General features: G+C 33.1%; 2 protein-coding genes across 3 annotated transcripts in view; both read left to right on the forward strand.

Moving 5' to 3' along the window:
* Positions 1-5699, forward strand: part of LOC132731730 (multiple epidermal growth factor-like domains protein 6) — a gene marked incomplete at its 5' end in the record, with an annotated part of 44058 nt that extends 38359 nt beyond the window's left edge. Inside the window, 4 exons of the mRNA XM_060717959.1 lie at positions 347-595; positions 953-1156; positions 1595-1732; positions 5494-5699. Of these exons, the coding sequence (XP_060573942.1) occupies positions 347-595; positions 953-1156; positions 1595-1732; positions 5494-5699 (797 nt within the window). The remainder of the gene's footprint in view (positions 1-346; positions 596-952; positions 1157-1594; positions 1733-5493) is intronic.
* Positions 5700-5819: 120 nt separating this feature from the next.
* The window catches only part of LOC132731734 (protein draper-like), a 52727-nt gene continuing 33428 nt past the window's right edge, over positions 5820-25118 (forward strand). Inside the window, exons 1-11 of one of the 2 annotated variants that reach the window (XM_060717974.1) lie at positions 5820-6230; positions 14807-15022; positions 15701-15838; positions 17012-17149; positions 18491-18628; positions 18947-19084; positions 19218-19355; positions 23321-23458; positions 23774-23989; positions 24208-24411; positions 24567-24704. In XM_060717974.1, the coding sequence (XP_060573957.1) occupies positions 5960-6230; positions 14807-15022; positions 15701-15838; positions 17012-17149; positions 18491-18628; positions 18947-19084; positions 19218-19355; positions 23321-23458; positions 23774-23989; positions 24208-24411; positions 24567-24704 (1873 nt within the window). In that variant the 5' untranslated portion in view covers positions 5820-5959. The remainder of the gene's footprint in view (positions 6231-14806; positions 15023-15700; positions 15839-17011; positions 17150-18490; positions 18629-18946; positions 19085-19217; positions 19356-23320; positions 23459-23773; positions 23990-24207; positions 24412-24566; positions 24705-25118) is intronic. The other variant, XM_060717984.1, reaches the window with a different exon arrangement.

The raw sequence follows: 25118 nt of genomic DNA on the forward strand, positions 1-25118 counted from the left end.
TGTCAATATTAGTTTAAGAATGCATTAACTTTTTTATCGGGTAGGTGTTTGATTGCTTTAGATTAAAATTATCCTCTGCAGCTTATACCCCATCCCACCCTAATGATAGACAAATCGGAACAAAGCAATTAATCACAAATTAATTATAGAAAACGTACTATTCCCAAACAAATCACTCAAACATTTCCTGCTATAAATATGTATTTGTTATAATTTATCATTATTACAATTTGAATGGAAAGTTAGTAACTTGATATAACTGCAAACTATGTAAAAGTAAAAATGTTCATTGTATTAATATTTCTTTTTGAAATCCAAAAAATTTGTCTCAATTTTATCGTTTCAGATTACAATCTTATCGAACGTATCAGAGCAAACGTCACAACAAACCAGTCCAGTACTTATTCTCCATCCAGTAATCCTCAAGATTTTGACTCTAGTAAAGCAATAGACGGGGTGCAGAATTATTTAGTAGATACATGTAAATGCTGCAGTTTAACACACGGAGCCCTACCTTCATGGTGGCAAATTGATCTTGGACAGAAATACTTGTTAAGTTCTTTGCAGATATTTGGCCGTGCAGCAGGTAAAATAAGTAAGATAATATATTTTGGCTAACTATCGACAATATTCAGACCTTTACATTCCATAAATAACAAAACTACTTTCAAAACTTCAATTTAAATATGACATTTTCTATTGTTCTTCATAGTTATATTAAAATAATAAAATTAACATAGTATCAACCTCATCAAAAAACGAAACAAACAAAATCAGTCATATTAAGTGTCAGGTCTTTACAAAAAAAATTGGAAATCAAAACTTGATATTACTAATGGTTTCTCTTGAGAAAATAAGAATGGTTAACTTTTTGGATATAAAAGTATATAACACAGCAGTAATACATCTATTTTGCTTTTAGCGTTTACAATCGATTTATTTTCTGTGGCAGATTATAACTATCAATTAGAAAATGCAACAATTTATGCTGGAAACGTATCAATAAAAACAAACATGACTTTAGTTTACAAAGTTCCATCGATGACTAGTACACGCAATTTTACAAAAGAATTAGACGCAATAATCGCACAGTACTTCAGGGTAGAATTGAACCAAAGAGAGTTGACTTTGTGCGAGTTCAAGCTATTTGGGAAAGGTATCGCTTTAAATTTTAAATATGTAATCTTTTCAATGTGATAGTTCAATTTGATACGAAAAAAATTAATATTTTACAAAATACTAAAGTCTTTGAATTCAAGAACGTAATTACTATTTGTATCATATAATGATTTGTGTTTGTGATGACTCAAAATGTTTGTTTCACGATGTCGAATTTATAGTTACAATAATTAAACATCTTACCATGATAAGATTATTGTCTGCATCACTTTTTAAAGGTACGTAACGTTTGTGTACAAATTTAATGTGTCTAGGCAAAGGAAAGTTTGAATAACTTCAAGGTCATAATAACTATATTAATAAGATTACAGCGCTTATATGTACATGAGTTTTAAACTATCCTCATGATTCAACTCCCTCTATAAGAAGTTATTATTTAATGACTGTTAATTTCATGTGATTGTTTTTTACTAAGAATGTGAAATAGGTTATTTTGGATCGGGATGTTTGCATAGTTGTCACTGTTCAGATAATAACAAATGTGATCAAGTAACAGGGAAATGTCAGACATCTGGTTGTCTGGCAGGCTGGACAGGTGAAGCATGTGAAGACGGTGAGTTGTCACTTAATGATTAAACACATTTTCTCATTTTTTGTTTATCTTTAATGTCTAGTAAACATTCGTTATTCTTAAGGAATTTTAATTTAGTTTCTCTAATTATTGTTACACTAATGCTATACTCTACTAGTAATAACACCATCTTTAAAATGTCATGAAAAACAAATTTTGATTTGGACAATTATTGTTATAGTTTTGTCCCATTGTATGTGCATTACTTGATCGTGCCTTATAGACCTTAGATAAATGAAAGTACACGATAATTGCTAATTTTATGTCTGCCATAACTAATAATGAAAATTATTACTTCAGTGAACTCGCATGATCTTGAATTTTAGTGGTAGCAGAGGTGCTATAATAGTCGGGCAGTTCAAGAAGTTGCCATTCATTCAGTAGAAGCCCAAAATCTACTGTGATCCGATACCTGGAAAAAAAAATGTTGTCTCTCTTGCGAAATATCTTTAAATGATATGGGCTACATTACGTTTGTGTAATACCTGACTGACATGAGTCCATTTAATTTTAGTTTTATAACATACTCCAGTAGTAAGTTATCGCTCGCTAGCATTTCAAACATTTCTTCTCCATCCATTATTTGCAAGCATGATGTAATGTTTTATTGTTGTTTTTATTGTACCATTTTTTTCTTCTTGTTCTGTAATCACATAGTGCTTTCATACGTCCATATGTTTTATTGCCTTATAAAAAAATATAGCATTGTCATGTCAGTAATAGCTCGTTCAAAAGTCAAAGCGAACAAGATAGTTAAAAAGTACTCGAATCCCTGTTTATTACTATTTTTCATAAATTTTATTGTTGACCTACTAGTAGAAGGAATTTGTTCTAACAAATGGTTATGGTGTACGATTCTAACTGTGATATCTGCTCACTTAATTTCGGAACATAATTACTGCTAATCAAAACATTCGCTCAGTACTAACGTTATGTAATTATACTGAGGAGTATTACATGATAAACAAGTAAAATGCAAAGATTTCATATCGTTTTTGTAATGGTGATGAAAAAAGCAACATCAAAGTCTCTCAAAGGCTGAGCTAATCCTGAATTATAACTGGTCGTCTCTGATATTTGCTGCGTTTTTTCAATACCTGCGTAAAATATGACATCTAAAAAATTATATTTTTTGGCTTTTATATACAAAATCGAGCATTTGAGCTACTCTGAGAACAAATGTATCTGAGAAGGCGCGTCACGTGACTGTTTCTGCCAAAATGTAACATAAATTTATGTCTTTTTGCAAAAAGTAAGTTATTAAATGTATAGACAAAATATTGCAATGCACGGGACACATTTAATGGATCACTTCTTCCGTTTTTAAGCATCTAGCGTTCATTTAACATTTAATCGTTGTACATAACGTAATGTATACACACACGCCACTAAAAAACGTTTACGTAGCTGAAAGACCCATATCTGCTGTGCATTCCGAATTAAAGACTCTACTTTCAGTTTTGTGGAGTCGCTATGAAAATGCTTGCGAAAGTGTTAGTCTTTCTTAGGATATGATAGTTTTTGCGTCATTTCATGGCCGTATTATCCTTTTGTCGTAACAATTGTGTATGCACCTAACGTAAGAAGAAGAAGGTCCAGGAAACAGTGTAACTTTAAAATTGGATCAGAGATAATGCGCTTATCAGTAAATTCTTTCAAGAGATGAAATCATAGTTATACTAAAGGTGTTATTACAATATTAATGTAAGAATTAATGAATTGCAATAGTAAAATTCTTGAATTTAAAGACATAAAGACTGGCGTTATCATAATACTGAAATCGTGTTTAACGATCTACAAGTATTGCAAATTTTGTTGTCAAAAGAATACTTTATTCAAAAATACCATATTCTTCCTGATAATATTAGATCAGATTACAGTATGTTATTTTGCATAAACCACTGAAGTATCTACATACATTCATTCTGCTGAAGCTTCTGACGAGTTTTAGCGAAAATGACAAACATTTCAAAAATATGATTCATTGTTGCGCGGTAAAAATGGTTCAGATTGATGAAACAAAAGGAACTATAAATAAAACATATTAACTATGATTCTATTTGATGTACCTTTAGTTGTACTTATTATACAAAAGAATTGTATAGGTAACTTTGTTCAAATTAAGACATACATCATACATGCATAAGTACGTCTGATTGCAAGTTTTCTGACCAGGTATATCGGCTAGGGAACAAAACACTTTACTCCCAGATCCTCCAACCCTCACATTTTAGAACACCAACTTCAAGACAATAAATCCCCAACATCTAAAATAAACTTCACGCCCTCATCCCTTAACTTTTAGAGTATATAGTTTAATTTATTGGGGTGAAATGTCTGGGGTGTGAAGTATCTGTGGGAGAAGTGTCTGTTAGCAGCGGAATTGTGTCCCGAATAATTATTGCCTCGCAGCACTCCCATCTATTTAATTGCAACCAAACATTTTAAGAGTTTAAAATATGAATTCATCGCTAAAATCCTTAAAAACTTTAAAGACTACAATTTCCATACGAAAAAACCGAGCTTAACAAGCAATTTATCCATAATTAGTCGGCCGTTTCGGATGATCACATCATATCACCTATCTGTCATCGCACAACAACTACGGTTATACATGTATATATTGACTTTTATATGTCTTATAGTAATTAGCTTATCTTAACAATTACCATATCTTAATATAATGCATCGACATCATACGATTTCTTGTGCCCTGTCCTGTTTTTGTTTGGGGTCCTCTTGGGCTCCTTGCCACTGGCTCTTGTTGCTGGATCGTGTGGGGGTTGCGTTCATTGAACGCCGCCTTTCCTTGTTGATATTGTTTATCATAGTATAAAACTTACATTCCCGCTTCTCCTGTACTAAACATATTCCTACACTGTTGTCCTCTCGTACCAAATGTGAAACAATTTACTTACTCGAAAAAAATCTTTGGTAATCTACTTTGTCAGAAAAAAATGACATTGATTATGTTAAATTGTCATATTCAGTTGATTGAATTCATTATCAATTTGACGATTTCACCTTTGTGAAGTAAAATTTGTGAATATATAAAACGTATATGTGTTACATTCCAATCACTTATTGTACATATAACCTGTATGTGCAATGGCATTGACCTATTATTAAATTGTTGACACAATTTCTGTCCTCGATGCTCTGTAAATTGAATGTTTGTTCAACAAGGTTTTGTTTAGCTTTAAGTGTATTTCGAACAAGAATGAAACGTCTATACTAAGATTTAAAACAAAAATCTTACGCGTACCAATTTACTTTAACCCTGCAAATATGTATATGCATAAAATGCTCGGGGATTACAAACTCAATCAAACCGAGTCTGCAATTTTCATGTATTTTAACTGTTTTTAATGCTTCCGATTGATCACTTTTTTCCAGATATTGATACATTATAACAGCAGGTGTCAAATGCTGTGCGAAAGCCGTAAATAGCTTCCCCGTACTCCACTTCAGTGTTGTTATATTTTTCTGGTCCTTCGGAAGCATTGCGTCCAGCACTTTTAATTTTTTGAAGATTTAGTACCACTCAAGCCGGTGCTAGAGGGCATGAGGGATGTTGCTCATTTCAATTATTTCTCATGTACAAACTCAATCAAATCGAGTATGCAATTTCGTTGTTTTTTATGCTTCCGAAGGATCACTTTTTTCCAGATAACAATGCTTTTAGTGCTTTGATTTATGAGAATTATAGTGATACTATGTACTTAATCATTTTTTTAAACTAGACTGTCCAGAGGGTACATTTGGTTTAAATTGTTATGGTATATGTAACTGCAAAGATGATGCCGAATGTCGTAAAACGGATGGATTTTGTAGTAACGGTTGTGCATTTGGATGGTCAGGTTTTAACTGTAGCAAAGGTATCGATTTGGCAGCCGTTAAAACGCCTACATTTATGTTTTTGTCATATTCGAAACTAATTGCTTCCTAAAAGAATCGTGACAAAAATATTACATGAACACATGCTCAATGAGAGTATCTATCGAAGAAGTAATTTATAGTATATACAATTAAATCTCACTTTTGCAACTATCACGAGTTAGTGAAGTACTCAATTTATTTGATTTAAAGTGCGTGATTGTAAAGATAATGAATGTGACAAAGTACAAATGTTAATGAGTTAATGATCTCAATAAATATATTTAAGAAAATAACGTTGTTTTAAATATTCTTAATAATTAAAATCATTATATGTCAATTATTTACTATATGTTTATTGCAGATTTAAATCTCATCAAGCGTATCAGAGCAAACGTCGTTACAAGTCAATCAAGTACATTTGCTCCTTATCAGAATCCATCCGATTTTAATTCAAGTAAAGCAATAGACGGCGTTCATAATTATTCGATTGATTCATGTAAATGCTGCAGTGTAACAGACGGACATATCCCTTCGTGGTGGCAAATTGATCTTACACAAAGATACTTGATTGGTGCTATTCAGATATTTGGTCGAGAATCGGGTAAAATGGCGTTTTAAGTTTTACGTATTCTTAAACTTATAAATATAGATCTAGTTATGTGTTTTGTTAAATTGAAAAAAAAAGAACATCTTGAAGACATCATTGAAAAGATGATAAAAATGAGCCGCGTCACGACAAAACCAACATAGTGGGTTTGCGACCAGCATGGATCCAGACCAGCCTGCGCATCCGCGCAGTCTGATCAGGATCCATGCTGTTCGCTTACCAACTCTATTACAAGTGGAGAAACTGACAGCGAACAGCAAGGATCCTGATCAGTCTGCGCGGATGAGCAGGCTGGTCTGGATCCATGCTAGTCGCAAACCCACTATGTTGGTTTTGTCGTGACGCGGCTCAAATGTATTCTTCACTAGATTTAATCAAAAGTAAGGTGTGTATGTCAAGGTAAAGTATTACAAATTAATACATAATAATACCTGCCATAGTTTGATTTAGTATTATGAAGTTATATGCATGCGATGGAAGTAAAGTACATATAACTTAAGCATTTTTGATTAAACAAAATCTGAATGCTCTGTTGCAACAACTATTGAAATAAAACCACTATTGAAATAAATTATTTCAATAGTGGTTGCAAATTATTTCTCATAGTAGTATAGGCGTCTCTTTGGGGGCACGACTGCGCATGCGCGGCGCCATATTGGATTCTAGTTTTAGAATGACATCATCGTTCTATTTTTAGAATGTTATCAGCCGTCTATTTTTAGAAATCTATTTTGAACCTCCCGGAAGTATACGGAGCTGACTCGTATACACGATCTTAGGGCTTGAATCGCGGACATTGAAGGGTCAGGTCCTCGGCCCTAGACGGGGAGATAACATTTCAAATGAAAATTATACACATGTATCCATAAAAAATATGAATAAATAAAAATGACTTACCTTCCAATTAGGACATTTTGTATTTGAATAATAGTGTGTATTATTCATATAACATTTTTAATAAAAAGTTGTATTAAAAACTGATTAAATATTAATATATTATTTCAAATGTGTTTTTTTATAAACATTCCAAATAAAAGAAAAAAAGTTAGTAATAAGATATAATTGAAAACTGACTGACTAATTGACTCTTCATAATACAATGAATTAGACAGTTAAATAGTTTAAATGTGTTTCTTTATAAACTTTTTTAACATAAAACAAAATATATGAAATTATTTTTCAATGTAATTCGATATTATGAGTCAGTCAAATAATGTTTCTATATAATATAATAATAAGGTCTTTTACTGTAAAATAATTTAATAAATATTTGCGTAAAATACATACATACGATGTTGACTTCTTGGCGTTTCGCAACGAAATAACTCCAATATTAAAAGTACTATCCCTTAATGCGCATGCTTGGATCTGATGACGTCACCAATGCAATGAAACAAGTTCCAACATGTCGCGCGTTTATTTATTTAAGGCCAGCTGGGCGGACAATTCAAAGTAAACATGTCAAATTTGATCCTTTTAAAGTCGCCGCACTGTTTGGCGTGTGTTGATTTAAGAGCAGATGTGCGGACAAAAGGCTATTCAGGTGTCAAAATTAATCCATTCAGAATGTCAACAATGTCTGGCATATGTTGATTTAAGAGCAGATGTGCGGACAATGGTCCATTCAACTGTTAAAATTAATCCCTTTAAAGTCGCCACGCTGTTTAGCGTGTGTTTATTTAGGGACGAATACTTTAACAAAGGTTCATTTAACTGTCAAAATTAATTCCTTTAAAGTCGCCGCGATGTTTGGCGTCTTGTTTATTTAGGGAAGAATACTTTAATAATGGTCTATTCATGTGCCAAGGCTAGCTTGTTTACATTATTTGGCATGTGTTGATTTAAGTTTGAAAGAGTTAACAAAGGTCCATTTAAGTGTTAAAATGAATCTCTTTAAAGTTGCCACTTGGTCTGACGTATGTTTAATTTGGAACGGATATGCGGACAATGCTCCATTCAAAAGTTTATCCGTCTAAAGTAAAAGCGGGTTAGCAATAAGCTATTGAAGTGTCAGTTTACCACTGGGGCATAATTTTAAACTCATTTTGGAAAAGAAATGCCAACATGATTTTAAAACTGATCACCACGAATGTGCAAAATTATAAAAAAAAACACTATTATCAATGGTCACTAAAAACGAACAAAAATACAACAGAAAAGGCGTTTTTCGTCTTTTGTGCAACATTTTACGATATCCATTTTGATTTTTTTCGCATAAAATGGTAGACCTGACAGAATGCTTCGAAATAAACCCAAGGTTCTCGATTCGATTTTTAGGCGTTCTCGAGTTATGGCCCTTTATCGATTTTTAAACTATTTTTTCAAAAATCATAAAACCCTTAGATTTATGTGCCGTTTGAAAGATCTTTGCGAGTAGATACAGAAAATGTATTATTATATGGATCTATCTCTTACCGTTTCTGAGATAGGAGAGTTTGAATATGGCAGACAAAATCACTCATGCATCTAAATACGTATAACTTTTTTGTTACTGGACATAACATAGGCATGTTGCATATCAAACGAAAGGTCTTGACAAATGCTACGAGCTCGTACTGTTAAACCGAGAGTGAAATCACTCATGCGTAAAAAACATTAAAATAACTAAAATAAGCTTACCCCAGTCTTTACTCCTCGCCTATCAAACTATTTATGACAATTTACGACAGGTTTAAACCGGTAGTGCTATTTTTGATCAGCCAATGAAATTGAAAAACGATGACGTCTAACAATAGACAGATTCGTTTTGAACCCACTCTTTTTCATTAACCAATGAAAAGTTGAGAAGGATAACTGGATAAATTTTGACATAAAAAACGCTTTTTTTTGTCTTTTATGCAACACTTTACGATATCGATTTTCAAGATATTTGTTTCATTTGATAGACATTACGAAATGCTTCAAAATAAACCCTAGGTTCTCGATTCGATTTTAAGCCGTTCTCGAGTTATGGCCCTTTAGCGATTTTTAAACCAATTTTTCAAAGTCCATAAAAACCGTGAAATGTTTATACCGTTTGAAAGATCTCTGCGAGTAGATACAGAAAATGTATTATTATATGGATCTATCTCTTACCGTTTCTGAGATAGGAGAGTTTGAATATGGCAGACAAAATCACTCATGCGGAAAAACGCGCATAACTTTTTCGTTTATGAACGAAACATAGTCTTGTTTGGTATCAAATTGAAGGTCTTGACGAGTACATTTTACTTACGCGATCAAACCAGATGTTTAGTCACTCGTGCGTGAAATTTATTTATTCTCCCCAACCAACGGACCGATCTTATCAATACCTGTATCGAACGAAAGGTATTACTCACTAAATTCAGAAAATGTATATTTTTGTATCGCTGACTCGGATAGGACACGAGATATGAAGTAAAATCACTCAAGCGTAAAATGTGGATTGACGCCTTCCTTAGTCAACATAACCCGGTCATGTTTGGTATCGTACGAAATGTTTTAAGGTTCTCTTTATGAATACGGACTAAAAATCACTAGTGCATAAACGCTCTATTTCTATTAAACATTCTTCATTGAAAATACTGTACTTGAAATATAAACTCAACTTACTGCGTAATGATGTTTACTCTTTGACGTCCAATCACCAAATGACTGAAGTCACCACTGCGATACATTATGCGCATGCGCTGATCTAAATTTAGAAATGACATTGTCCAATCTAACAGCAGTTGGTCTTTTCTTACGGACTGAATGTAACCAATCAGACAGAAAATTTATTTGACCAATGATTTTGGTCACGTGACTATTTATAACATAAATAGAGGAATAACGTCATGCCAAAAATAGCAGTCAATCAAATTTTAATACGTGTGTATAAAAAAAGAATGTTTTTCTGCGTATATTTTATCACTGGAAACAGGATTTTTCATCTATTACCACATCTATTACACACCACCACGCCACCAGCACCACCAGCACCACCACCGCCGCCACGCCATCACCGCCGCCACCACCCGCCGCCGCCACCGCCGCCGCCGCCGCACCGCCACCGCCACCACCACACCAGCAACCACCAGGAACCATCACCAAAACAGGCGGCGGCGGTGGTGGCGCAGCGGCGCGGCGGTGGCGGCGGAGGCGGCGGCGGGTGGGGCGGTGGTGGTGGTGCTGGTGGCTTGGTGGTGGTGGTAATAGATGTGGTAATAGATGACAAATCCTGTTTCCAGTGATAAAATATACGCAGAAAAACATTCTTTTTTTATACACACGTATTAAAATCTGATTGGCTGTTATTTTTGGCATGACGTTATTCCTCTATTTATGTTATAAATAGTCACGTGACCAAAATCATTGGTCAAATAAATTTTCTGTCTGATTGGTTACATTCAGTCCGTAAGAAAAGACCAACTGCTGTTAGATTGGACAATGTCATTTCTAAATTTAGATCAGCGCATGCGCATAATGTATCGCAGTGGTGACTTCAGTCATTTGGTGATTGGACGTCAAAGAGTAAACATCATTACGCAGTAAGTTGAGTTTATATTTCAAGTACAGTATTTTCAATGAAGAATGTTTAATAGAAATAGAGCGTTTATGCACTAGTGATTTTTAGTCCGTATTCATAAAGAGAACCTTAAAACATTTCGTACGATACCAAACATGACCGGGTTATGTTGACTAAGGAAGGCGTCAATCCACATTTTACGCTTGAGTGATTTTACTTCATATCTCATGTCCTATCCGAGTCAGCGATACAAAAATATACATTTTCTGAATTTAGTGAGTAATACCTTTCGTTCGATACAGGTATTGATAAGATCAGTCCGTTGGTTGGGGAGAATAAATAAATTTCACGCACGAGTGACTTAACATCTGGTTTGATCGCGTAAGTAAAATGTACTCGTCAAGACCTTCAATTTGATACCAAACAAGACTATGTTTCGTTCATAAACGAAAAAGTTATGCGCGTTTTTCCGCATGAGTGATTTTGTCTGCCATATTCAAACTATCCTATCTCAGAAACGGTAAGAGATAGATCCATATAATAATACATTTTCTGTATCTACTCGCAGAGATCTTTCAAACGGTATAACATTTCACGGTTTTTATGGACTTTGAAAAATTGGTTTAAAAATCGCTAAAGGGCCATAACTCGAGAACGGCTTAAAATCGAATCGAGAACCTAGGGTTTATTTTGAAGCATTTCGTAATGTCTATCAAATGAAACAAATATCTTGAAAATCGATATCGTAAAGTGTTGCATAAAAGACAAAAAAAAGCGTTTTTTATGTCAAAATTTATCCAGTTATCCTTCTCCACTTTTCATTGGTTAATGAAAAAGAGTGGGTTCAAAACGAATCTGTCTATTGTTAGACGTCATCGTTTTTCAATTTCATTGGCTGATCAAAAATAGCAATACGGTTTAAACCTGTCGTAAATTGTCATAAATAGTTTGATAGGCGAGGAGTAAAGACTGGGGTAAGCTTATTTTAGTTATTTTAATGTTTTTTACGCATGAGTGATTTCACTCTCGGTTTAACAGTACGAGCTCGTAGCATTTGTCAAGACCTTTCGTTTGATATGCAACATGCCTATGTTATGTCCAGTAACAAAAAAGTTATACGTATTTATATGCATGAGTGATTTTGTCTGCCATATTCAAACTCTCCTATCTCAGAAACGGTAAGAGATAGATCCATATAATAATACATTTTCTGTATCTACTCGCAGAGATCTTTCAAACGGCACATAAATCTAAGGGTTTTATGGAATTTTTGAAAAAATAGTTTAAAAATCGATAAAGGCCATAACTCGAGAACGCCTAAAAATCGAATCGAGAACCTTGGGTTTATTTCGAAGCATTCTGTCAGGTCTACCATTTTATGCGAAAAAAAATCAAAATGATATCGTAAAATGTTGCACGAAAGACGAAAAACGCCTTTTCTGTTGTATTTTTGTTCGGTTTTAGTGACCATTGATAATAGTGTTTTTTTTTATAATTTTGCACATTCGTGGTGATCAGTTTTAAAATCATGTTGGCATTTCTTTTCCAAAATGAGTTTAAAATTATGCCCCAGTGGTAAACTGACACTTCAATAGCTTATTGCTAACCCGCTTTTACTTTAGACGGATAAACTTTTGAATGGAGCATTGTCCGCATATCCGTTCCAAATTAAACATACGTCAGACCAAGTGGCAACTTTAAAGAGATTCATTTTAACACTTAAATGGACCTTTGTTAACTCTTTCAAACTTAAATCAACACATGCCAAATAATGTAAACAAGCTAGCCTTGGCACATGAATAGACCATTATTAAAGTATTCTTCCCTAAATAAACAAGACGCCAAACATCGCGGCGACTTTAAAGGAATTAATTTTGACAGTTAAATGAACCTTTGTTAAAGTATTCGTCCCTAAATAAACACACGCTAAACAGCGTGGCGACTTTAAAGGGATTAATTTTAACAGTTGAATGGACCATTGTCCGCACATCTGCTCTTAAATCAACATATGCCAGACATTGTTGACATTCTGAATGGATTAATTTTGACACCTGAATAGCCTTTTGTCCGCACATCTGCTCTTAAATCAACACACGCCAAACAGTGCGGCGACTTTAAAAGGATCAAATTTGACATGTTTACTTTGAATTGTCCGCCCAGCTGGCCTTAAATAAATAAACGCGCGACATGTTGGAACTTGTTTCATTGCATTGGTGACGTCATCAGATCCAAGCATGCGCATTAAGGGATAGTACTTTTAATATTGGAGTCATTTCGTTGCGGAACGCCGAAAAGTCAACATCGTATGTATGTATTTTACGCAAATATTTATTAAATTATTTTACAGTAAAAGACCTTATTATTATATTACATAGAAAAATTATTTGACTGACTCATAATATCGAATTAAATTGAAAAATAATTTCATATATTTTGTTATATGTTAAAAAAGTTTATAAAGAAACACATTTAAACTATTTAACTGTCTTATTCATTGTATTATAAAGAGTCAATTAGTCAGTCAGTTTTCAATTATATCTTATTACTAACGTATTTTCTTTTATTTGGAATGTTTATAAAAAAACACATTTGAAATAATATATTAATATTTAATCAGTTTTTAATACAACTTTTTATTAAAAATGTTATATGAATAATACACACTATTATTCAAATACAAAATGTCCTAATTGGAAGGTAAGTCATTTTTATTTATTCATATTTTTTATGGATACATGTGTATAATTTTCATTTGAAATGTTATCTCCCCGTCTAGGGCCGAGGACCTGACCCTTCAATGTCCGCGATTCAAGCCCTAAGATCGTGTATACGAGTCAGCTCCGTATACTTCCGGGAGGTTCAAAATAGATTTCTAAAAATAGACGGCTGATAACATTCTAAAAATAGAACGATGATGTCATTCTAAAACTAGAATCCAATATGGCGCCGCGCATGCGCAGTCGTGCCCCCAAAGAGACGCCTATACTACTTCTCATAATAAGCTTCATAACCCACCACTATTGAAGTAATTTATTTCAATTGTGGTCGTAATAAAATTCATTACTAACCACTATTGAAATAATTTATTTCAATAGTGGTCGTAATAAAATTCATCACTAACCATTATTGAAATAATTTATCTTAATAGTGATGTTTATAATTACATGTATCCTTAATTGATTTATTTTAATATACAGGGGGTTTGAGTTGAAGTTCCGGTAATTTCCAATGTGTTAATTCTTGTACAAATAATTTACGATTTTCACATTATATATCAATAGAAAGAAAAAGGTAAAGAAAAGAATATGAAAACAATTCTATACATCATTCTACGAGATTTTTTTTTATTTCTGCACAACAGTAAAAAATCCGAAAAGAGGTACGTTAAATTCATAGTCTCGGTTATAATTACTGTAAAATATAAGTCTTTAATACCTTTTATTTGCATTTTAATTTGCGTGAATTGGTTATATATTTTTGCACACCCGTGAAAATTGTAACATTATACCATATTTCCTTTTAGTCTTGATTATTAATACCGTAAAATATGCAAGTATAATACCCACTTTTTATATCTGATATTGTTCGTTAGATAAAGTGTTTCTTGCGTTACAATAGTAATAACAAAGTAATATTTCTAAAAAGTTCATTCTCGTCTACAATAAAAAAAAATAATGAAACATTAGTCTTTAAAAGTGTCTGTAAAGTGACTCTTAAAATGAAATGCATCCCCAACTACTATTGATATAATTACTTCGATAGTAGTTGTATTTCAATATTGGTTGCAAAGTGATTCTTCAAATTAAATAATCCCCAACCACTATTGAAATAATTTATTTCAATAGTGGTTTTATTTCAATAGTGGTTGCAAAGTGATTTTTCTAATGAAATGCATTCCCAACCACTTTTGAAATAATTTATTTCAATAGTGGTTTTATTTCAATAGTGGTTGCAACAATGCTCGTCTTTACTTACTAAATATTTCATACACTAATATACAATCATGTATTTGTTAGGTCATTTCAATTCAAAATTAATTATGTTTAAATCACACAACCACATAACACTAAATTGAATGTATAATCATGCTAAATCGTGATAGGTTATCCAGAGCAATTGCAACATGCAGTAGTATATGCTGGCAATGCATCCATGGCCTCCAACATGACATCGAATAAAATGAAGGTTTACGAAGTTCCTAATATAACTGACACTCGAATCTTTACAAATGACTTAGATCCACTGATTGTGCAATACTTTTTGGTAGAGCTGCCACAGAAGGTTTTGACTTTGTGTGAATTCAAGTTATATGAGAAAGGTAACTCATGAAATGAGTGTATTTGCATCTTTAGTCTTTAAACAATATTTATACAACAAACATGATTATACGCACATGTAAGCTATTAAAATGAAATCAAATATTGAAGATGAAATTGATATGTACACATGTATCAATCATATAACGGATTTAAATAAAATGACTATACAGATGATGAATTCTTTCGTTTGTGTACTCAGTATAATATTCTAGGTGATGTAGTCGTAATTGTAGTAGAGGACATTATACGCATATATATATATGACGATTCATATATAAGGGTTTATGTGCTTTTAACACAATAAAATGTTTCACAGACTTGATTAATTATTTAACAACCATTTTTGTTCCCTGAACATTTGCTACTCATTTTCAAAGCAGTTATTAATTGTAAAATTTTCCAGAGACTGGTGGTTGTTGAAAGAATTTACTTCGACAAATAATTTAACAAACTGGTTTAACACTTTAGATGGAATGTAGGAACAAATATTTTTTGAAATATTATAATGTTTATTATTGTTTTATTAAGTTGGAAGATATGTGTTATTTTTGTCTTTGAAAATGTAAATTATGAAATATTTAAATGATTTGCCTATCCTTAAACCAAGAAAGTGAAAACACATGCTAATTTAGTTTGCGCTTTAAAACTTCTATATGTTCTATTTTTCCTGTTTGTAGAATGTAAAGCCGGTTATTTTGGATCGGGATGTTTGCATGGTTGTCATTGTTCAGACAATAAAAAATGTGATCAAGTGACAGGGGAATGTCAGACACCTGGTTGCCTGGTAGGCTGGAAGGGTGGAGCATGCACAGACCGTAAGTTATAATACATTCAAATAGTAATTAGATATTAGCAAAATTAGTAGCGGTAGTATTAGCTGTGGCAGTAGCATATGAGACGCATAAGCAGCAATAGTAGTAGTAGTGGTGGTTGCTGTAGTAGGCAAAAAAATAGTAAAAAGAAACAGCAGCAACTGTTACAGTATCAAAATTAAAATTTTAAATGCTCAGTTAAGTAAGAACATAAACAGTGTTCTTTCTCATGATATTACCTTTAGAGATCATGCATTTGACAACCAGGACCGAAGAACCAAGGCCTGGCGGAAACTAGGGTCATGACATCTGATAGAAAAATTACAAAGATTATATTGCAAACAAGCACCGTGTATATAAAACTATATAAATAGAGGATAAAAGTTTTTTCTTTGTTATGTTTGAGCTTCAAAATAGACTTAAATGGTATTGGGCCCACCGCACTGCGTTATAATCGAATTCACTGCCCTCTGCGTTGTAATCATGTTTTGTCAATTCTTTTATGAGAAGGCAATGACATTTACCAAACTTTCCAAAATATGGTTGTTTTGTGCAATAACCATACACACGAAGCCATGCCGATGTATTGAGGGTTATTTTTTGCACATGCTTACCAACAACAGCAAATGGCCATTTTTTTATCCATCGCTTCTGCGACGAATACTCCACCGCCGCTGCGACGGACCCACCGCTTCTACGAATGCTATGGCCAGTGTGAATACAATGTTCTTGAAGGGGTTCCAATCAATATTCAAATTTTAATAATTCGGGAACCGTTAATCAAATGAGCATTATCTGTTTACTAGCACAAAGGAATGTGGTGGTGTATTTTAAGTGGTGGGAGGTCCTCGTATCTGCCTATTCGAGAGAAATAATTTAAACTCGACTCCATTTTATCTCAGGAATGGAAAGATATCCGACCTTTCTTCCTCACATAAAAAAGTTCATAATGATAAATAAATATCTTTATCAGAAAAAATAAATTAAAAGAGTCTAGAGAAATGTATGCAAAGCTACGAATTTCGAAAAATATTTTCGGGTACTTCTCGTACACCATTTGTAAGAATATTGTACATACCCCTTTATCAGTTGTGCTAACATCATCCATAGCAAAAACCATGATTTCAAAACCATAAACATTCCATTACAACATATTTCGATAGGTATCTATTGCAGCATGTAGTCATCGCACATTTGGTGAGAACTGTTCTTCAGTATGTCATTGTTTTAACAACTCAACTTGTGATGCAGTTTCTGGAAAGTGTCACGTTGGTATTTGTGATCCTGGTTGGAGAACGGAAAGCTGTGACAAATGTAAGAAATGGTGCCAGTTAATATCTAACTCAGAAACATTTCATTTATATCATAAGTATGTATGAAATATGTTAACACGGGTATTAATTTGTGTATACATATAAATTGCAATTTTCACCCCTTATATTTCCATGAGTAGCCAGTGGAATGAAAATGTGACATTATTTCTTTTTATGAATTATCACCATAGATACTAATTAATTTTTTTATGTATAGGTTAGAGTGCATATTGGGTGTTCTTCGTAAATAAAAAAGCTAAAAAGGAGCGGAGCTTGCGAAGCGACTGTAGCTTTCTTATTTACGAAGAACATCCAATATGCACTCTAACCGGCTTAGTGCTCCGCCCACTTGCGTTTTATAATATAAAACGTCCAGTTTATAACAAATCTGTTCTATTAAGATTTGAAACCTGAAAATTTGAAAAATCCTCGTCGGTGATTGGCTTAAAAAAATGGCGAGCACTAAATTATATTACTGTCCAGCTTTATTTGTCATCCAATGAAAACGCTGTATTTCTTAAAAATTGTGAGTGTTAATTTTCATAGAAGAACAAAAGTCGATACTATATGAAATTCTGTTCATAGTCTATTTTCCAAAGTAATTAATAGAACTGCATATAGTGACGTCATAGTGAATGTTAATGAGGCCAAATAAAGCTTGACACTAAATATGTTAGTATTCATCCGTAGCTGTTCTACAGAAATTAGAAACATCCTCCTGTCGCTATCGCTCCCGTCGAAGTTTCTAATTTCTAAAAGGACGCAAATAATAGAGGAATTGATAAAAGATTGACCTTGATTTTCTGTCAGAATGTTAGCCACTTTAATGGTATTTCTGCCATCGACGGCAGCATTTAAAATGAGTATCTGCCTACAACGGCAGCATTTTTTCTTCGACCGGACCAGATTTAACGTCTGTAAAACTTTCAAGAAAAGACTCACGGGATAGATATTTGGCTTGCGTGACCCCAAGGGATGAACGTCTATATTAATAACACGAAATCCTGCCATTTAGTTAAAACTTGAGATATTTTGAACAAAAAAACAGACATTTTCACGGATTTTTCCGAAGCTATCACTTTTAACCTGCTCAAAATAGTCTACAAACAGGAAAAACGAATCCAAAATTACCTAATAGTATCTCCAGTCAATGGACAATAGTTTCATAGCAATGAAATAGGCCGTGTTTATGTAATATAGTAATACCAACCAAATTTATAACCTACCTGTACCGAGCGGTAAATTTCAGTTATCTGCCATCACTGGCGCCGGTAATACGGTGTGCGTCTATGTGTTCTATATTTACTTGTGATGTCATAGCATAAGATGTTTATTCTAACAGCATGCTATCATGGAAACTTCGGTATTGGGTGTAACAAAACGTGCCATTGTAAAGACAACACAAGCTGTGATCATATAAGCGGACATTGTGATACAGGATTGTGTGATCCGGGCTGGTTATTACCTACATGTAGCAAAGGTGAAATAATTCACTTTGGTATTTATTTTTCTCCCATTTTAAACATCTGCTATGTCATATTTTCCAATGAAATATATCTACAACTAGAATAAAAGGTCCAAATGTGAACACATTCATTTGAACTTACAACAGTATGAATCTATAAAGCATTCTTAATCAATCAAGAAAATTGATTTATTTAAAAAACTTCTTGTTATATGCAAGATATATCTGCTTTAAAGACTGTAGTACAAGAACACACGTAGAGGTTACGCCATAGAATAATATGAAATGTGAATATTGCTAACCTATTTATAATTAACTTCATTTTTCTTTTAGCATGTGGCCATCGAAGATTCGGACAGAATTGCACTTCGGTTTGTCATTGTTTAAATAATGCAAGTTGCAATGCAATATCCGGAGAATGTCACAATGGTATATGTGCCCCTGGATGGCAAACTCCTAGTTGTGATAAAGGTAAGATGTAAAATTCAAAATATTGCCTAGATCTTCTTTTTTAACTGCAATAAAATTTTGTTTAAGCATGCACGTCATAAATACTACAGGAAAAGTAAACATTGCTAAATTGTTTATTTTATTTTGATTTAAGCATGTGACCATCGAAGATTCGGACAGAATTGTACTTCGGTTTGTCATTGTTTAAATAATACAAGTTGTAATACAATATCTGGAGAATGTCACAATGGTATATGTGATCCTGGATGGCAGACTCCTAGTTGTGATAAAGGTAAGATGAAAAAATCAAAAAAGCTCCTAGATCTTTTTTTATAATGGCAATATCTTGCTAGAAATCAGGCTAAGAATAGCAAACTATAAAGGAATTTCTATTCATGTCTGTCTGTATGTCTGATTTATATGCCTCGGCTGATCCTATTAAGAAATTCTTATTTTATGTTTCTGGTTAGAGCAGATCCTTCAAAATTTGTTTTCAATTTTATAGAATGCCATCATCGTTCATTCGGGTATAATTGTTCATCTACTTGCCACTGTCTTAACAATACAAATTGCAACAGTACAACTGGGACCTGTAATACCGGATTATGTGACCCTGGTTGGCAAGGACCAAGATGTGATCGGGGTACGGATATTTAATATGCATAAAACCGTTATAAATCTTTTTTTCCTCCTTGACATTGTTTTAATGTTAATATTGTTGATATATTTTTATTTTTATTATTATTATTATTATTATTATTATTATTATTATTATTATTATTATTATTATTCATGTAATCATTGTCCATTTTACAATTGTTCATTGTTTTGTTATTGTCTCATTTATACAAATTGCAACAGATCAACAGGAACGTTTGATATCGGCTTATATAATTTGTGATGATCAAGGACCTAGTTGCGATTAAGGTATATTCTGAATTTATTGACCTATCAATTATAAAAACATTATAACACTCATTTAAGTATTGGATTACACTTCGGTTCTGTCCGTATAGATTACGAGAATTAATTTGAAGGATATGACTTATGTTTTGAAACGTCACACTATCTGAATGTTTATGCTCATGTTCTGGTCATATTTGAAATAGCACAGTCGGTTGAATGATTACCTTATACATTAGAATAGAGAAAAGCAGAATCCTTAAAGAAAACCCAACACGACAAATTTGAAAATGTTGCAGGCTCGATTTAATTGAGCTATCATGGACGGTACAGGAAAGTACAAGTTACCGCCCACGCTCACTAGCACCGGCTTAAGCAGACGTCAACATTTAAAAACAGAAAATGGTAAATTTTTAAGACTATTGTTCGTCCGGACTTTTGCCATTGTTTTTATACCCATTTTGTCTTTATTTTTGAAGTATTATTTAATGAATAGGGCTTGCAAAAAAATGTCTAAACGAACATGGAACAACTTAGAAACACAGATTTCTCTGTTTTTGTATTGAATTTTATGGCATTGAAATGACATATATTGAATTTAATTTCAATTCTAAAACCATGCTATTTAAAAAAAGTGTCGTGTCTTTGCCAAAATAACCGCAAAACATATTACCATATTAAAAGAACTACTGAAAGAAAAACAATCATACCTTGAATAATGTTGAAAAATATATATTAGAAAAAAAGCATAGACTTACGCGGTCTCGATCTTACAACACGTGGGATATTTAGAGAAATTATAAACCGATACTTTACCCTATTGCGCTATTACGATCGATATAACTATTTTATAGAAACACATTAAATCTCATCAAATCTTACTGCGTACTCTCTCACGAAGGTTACCAATCATTTTTCGAAGATTAAAATATTGTGTGCATTGACCGTGTAATCAGTATGTAATTGGCAGGATAATAAAATCAGTTAATACGTATGTATATATTGTGTAAATTTATTCATAAAACTAAGGCCATTTAATTCATTTTGCATGTTTTGTCATGTGTTCATAGACAATGAAATAGGTATAGATCATAAACGTGTGGTAAACAATTTGAATTTGGTCTTCCAATCATTTTTTGAAGTACAACACCAATTTAAACTAAGATGTACAAGCAAATCTTAATGTGTGAAGGCTACTGTTTCTTAAATTCAGAACCCTTAATACTAGATGTAAGGGATAGGACATGTTCTCTTTCGAAAATCGTGTCGTACAGACCTTCCTTAATGGCAAGTAACAAATTGCCAAATTATCTCCTGATAATGGGTGTAATGAATGAAATTCCATAACAATTAGGGCTAAAAGATAAACATAGTAGTAAGAGGGGTAAAATGCATTATAATGGTCTCTGTATATTGGTGTTGTTGTTGTTTTATTATCATTATTAATAGTATTGTTATTGCTGTTGTTGATTTCTTTTTAGCTCACCTGAGCTTGCTCAGGGTGAGCTTTTAGGATCGTTTAATGTCCGTCTTCCGTCCACATTTGTTCGTTAACACTCTAGCGGTCACATTTTTGCCTCAATCATCATCAAACTTTGTCTTGATAATAGCTAGGATGAGTTCAAACATGGGACATCTCGGATGAAAACCTAGGTCGCAGGAGCTAAAAATAGAAAAATCGTGTTACCACTCTAGTGGCTACTGTTTTCATTCTAATATCCTGGAAATTGGTCTGAAAGTTTGTTTTGATGACTTCTAGGTCAAGTTTGAATATGGGTCACCGGTGGTCAAAAACTATGTCACACCGCCCAAATATGGCAGAACCTTGTTAACACTCTCATTTTCTACTCAATTGACATCAGACATGGTCAGGATGATTGTCTAGGTAATTGCTCGAATGAGATCGAGTATGGTCATCTCGGATGAAAAATTAGGTCACAGGAGCTAAAAAAAAGAAAAATCATTTGATGATTCTATTCAGGTGCCCGTTCGTGCCTGAAATAATGCACGGAAGGACATCTAAGGTATGCCTCCAACAGTAAAGCTGGAACGTCGCCAAATGACCTATACTGTGTCGGTGTGACGTAAAACCCAAACAAACAAAGAACAATCGTCATATCATCCATGTCTTTCAAAAATCATGGAAAATTCTCCTCCGCTACATATTAATGGAAGTCGTTTGTATTTATTATAGAAAAAAATAATTCAATCAAAAATATCTTGAAAACTGATGAATAATTGGCATATAAATAAAAATGATTTTTAATGAGGATAAAGGTATTTATGGATTAATATATTCAAACAAGCTGCATTTGCTGCTTGATTCACCAAAACTATAATTGATTCTACATCATGTGTCTGGGAGATATCGTTAAATTAAACAAAAAAGAATCTAAACATACGCAATCAAACTTAGATATTAATATCTATAAGTAATTTACAAAAACGTGAAATTCAGTCTAAAATGGCACCTTGTGGAAAATCAAAAATAAAAAAGTTAATATGAACTCATTAGGTCCTCATGTTTTACTTGTTTTAAAAAGTAAATATTATATTATCCCATAGATGACGTCAACAACTTTCATAACTAAAACATACACTCCTTATTGTTTAGGTTGTTGATCAAGTTCTCCCTACAGACTATTATTTATTATTATTATCCCATCAATGTACACAATATTACTCAAAAACGTCAATGTAACATATACTAGAACATTGTCATTCTATTAAGACGTAAGTACCTGGATGCATCTCGTCATTATGCGACATTGGCCCGGAAATGTCCATATTCCGGTCACGTTTTGGCATTTGCACATTTATTTGACAATAGAACTTCAACATTAAGCTTTGTTGATTGTTCTTGATTGTCATCTAATTGCAAAATATCTTCATGTCATCCAACGACAGTAGTCATCAGAGTTGATTACGCCTTCTTTCCATTTTTTTTATTGAAAAAGCATGGTGATTACTGCCTATAAAGAATTGATGGATTCAAATATGTTTTGGTATATGGAATTCAAATGACAAAATGTAATCCGAATTTAGATTAGGATTCACTTTTTAACAAAGTAAGGCCCGCATTTGTAATGATTGTTAGGTCATAGGTTAATACATTTTACGTGCACACATACACACACACATACACATATATATATATATTGTTTTTAAATTTGGATTCAGATGTTTACTTTTTTTTCTCTTTTAACGCAGGTAATTATGCGATACAATGACATTGATATAATGCTTGGTTTTGTTTAAATCTTACATCGTGTTATTACTGCAAAAACAAACAAAGATTCGTGAATACATGTACTGCATTTAAAAAAGGAATCGGTAATTGTTTATATATTCCAGTATGTGATTTTCGTGCCTTTGGATATAATTGTTCATCAACTTGCCATTGTCTTAACAATACAGATTGCAACAGTTCAACGGGGCGATGCTATATCGAATTATGTGACTTTGGTTGGCAAGGTCCTAGATGTGATGAAGGTATCTTTGGTCCGAAATTGACTACTAGAACTTTTTTGTTGTATTTTTCTTCTTTTATGGATGGTGATTTGAAATCTTCGTGATTGATAAATGTAAAGTCAAATGTAGTTTTATTGCATTTATGGTTATTCAGGGTGAATAACAGTAATGTCATAACGCAATCAAAATGTATAAAATCTTATTTTCATCTTATAATTACTAGTATATTATCACTATTGAAATTATTTATATATACAATATTGTTGTGTTATTGCATTTATTGACTAATATTAGTATAAGACATCCAGATTTTATACGGCACGTTTTTTCACTTAGAACAGAATATTTTGAGACATTTAGATGCGCAGACAGACATGTCATCAACATTCCTTAACTGGACATCAAATCTCGCAATCGATGGTAACATTGGTCCAAAACCTGACGGTTGCAATTGTTGTAGCGGCACAAAGAATTCTGCAATATCCTGGTGGACAGTAGATTTGGGAAAACAGTATCCTATAAATAGTGTTACTGTGTTCAGTAGAGAGTTTGGTAAGTTGAAGTGTTTTTGTCAGATAAGATTGAACATTAACAATGAACATTATTGTAAACCAAAACAGTATCTGAAACGCTTACAAATTTTCAATGAATATGTTCTGTAAATATATTTATAATGAAGAATCGCCTGTGTGATAAAAAGATACTTATCTTATTATAATCATTCTTTTTCTAGTTATTATTTGAATTTCCGTTATTTTGTTGTCCTATAGATCAGTTATATCAGCAGCTCGCCGATTTTGAGCTATATATTGCCCAAGATACTGGGAAAAACTCGTTTCGTCTGGTGGAAAATAGCACAAGAAGAATTGATGGAAATAAACACGTCCTTACATTTTCAAATAAATTGACAAGATTCATTAAGATTCAGAGACCAGGCGTCCTTACTTTGTGCGAAGTGATGGTGTCTGAAGGGGGTGAGCACTTTTCGTCTAAAATCGAATATATAAATATAAATCATAGTACTCTTATAACTATTACAATTAAATACCATTAAATGAAGAAGTAAAGCAGTTACAATTTCTAGCTGTTTCCAATCAATTCATGTAGGTTCTATGTTTTTGCTTTATAGAGTGTCAGGTGGGAACATTTGGCGAAGAATGCTCCGAGATATGTCACTGTGGTGATGACCTTGCATGTGATAAAATAAGTGGATATTGTCAGTCAGATGCATGTAAATCTGGTTGGATCGGTAAATCTTGTAACCAAGGTAAGCTTACTAATAACTAAATGTGCTACAAAGTCTAGGTTGTATGTTTTATTCAATGAACGGAACAGAAAAGGGGGCGTTAGGGATGTTGCACGTTTTCAATATCCCTCATGTACAGACTCAATCAAAACTAGTCTGCAATGCTCTTGTAATTTTGTTCTGATAAATGCTTCCGAGGGATCACTTTGTGTCCAGATTTTTATACTTCACAACAGCAGGTGTCAAGTGCTGTGTTGCAGCTGTAAAAAGTTGCCCCGTTCTTCAGTGTTGTTATATTTTTCTGGTCCTTCGGGATCATTGATGCCAGCACTGTTAAGTGTTGAGAATTAAATATCGCTCAAACCGGTGCAAGGGGGCGTCAGGGATGTTGCACGTTTTCAGTATCCCTCATGTACAGACTCTATCAAACCGAGT

The sequence above is a fragment of the Ruditapes philippinarum genome, unplaced genomic scaffold (genome assembly GCF_026571515.1).
Source record: "Ruditapes philippinarum isolate M1 unplaced genomic scaffold, ASM2657151v2 ctg2334_1_1_1_1, whole genome shotgun sequence".
Lineage (NCBI taxonomy): Eukaryota > Metazoa > Mollusca > Bivalvia > Venerida > Veneridae > Ruditapes > Ruditapes philippinarum.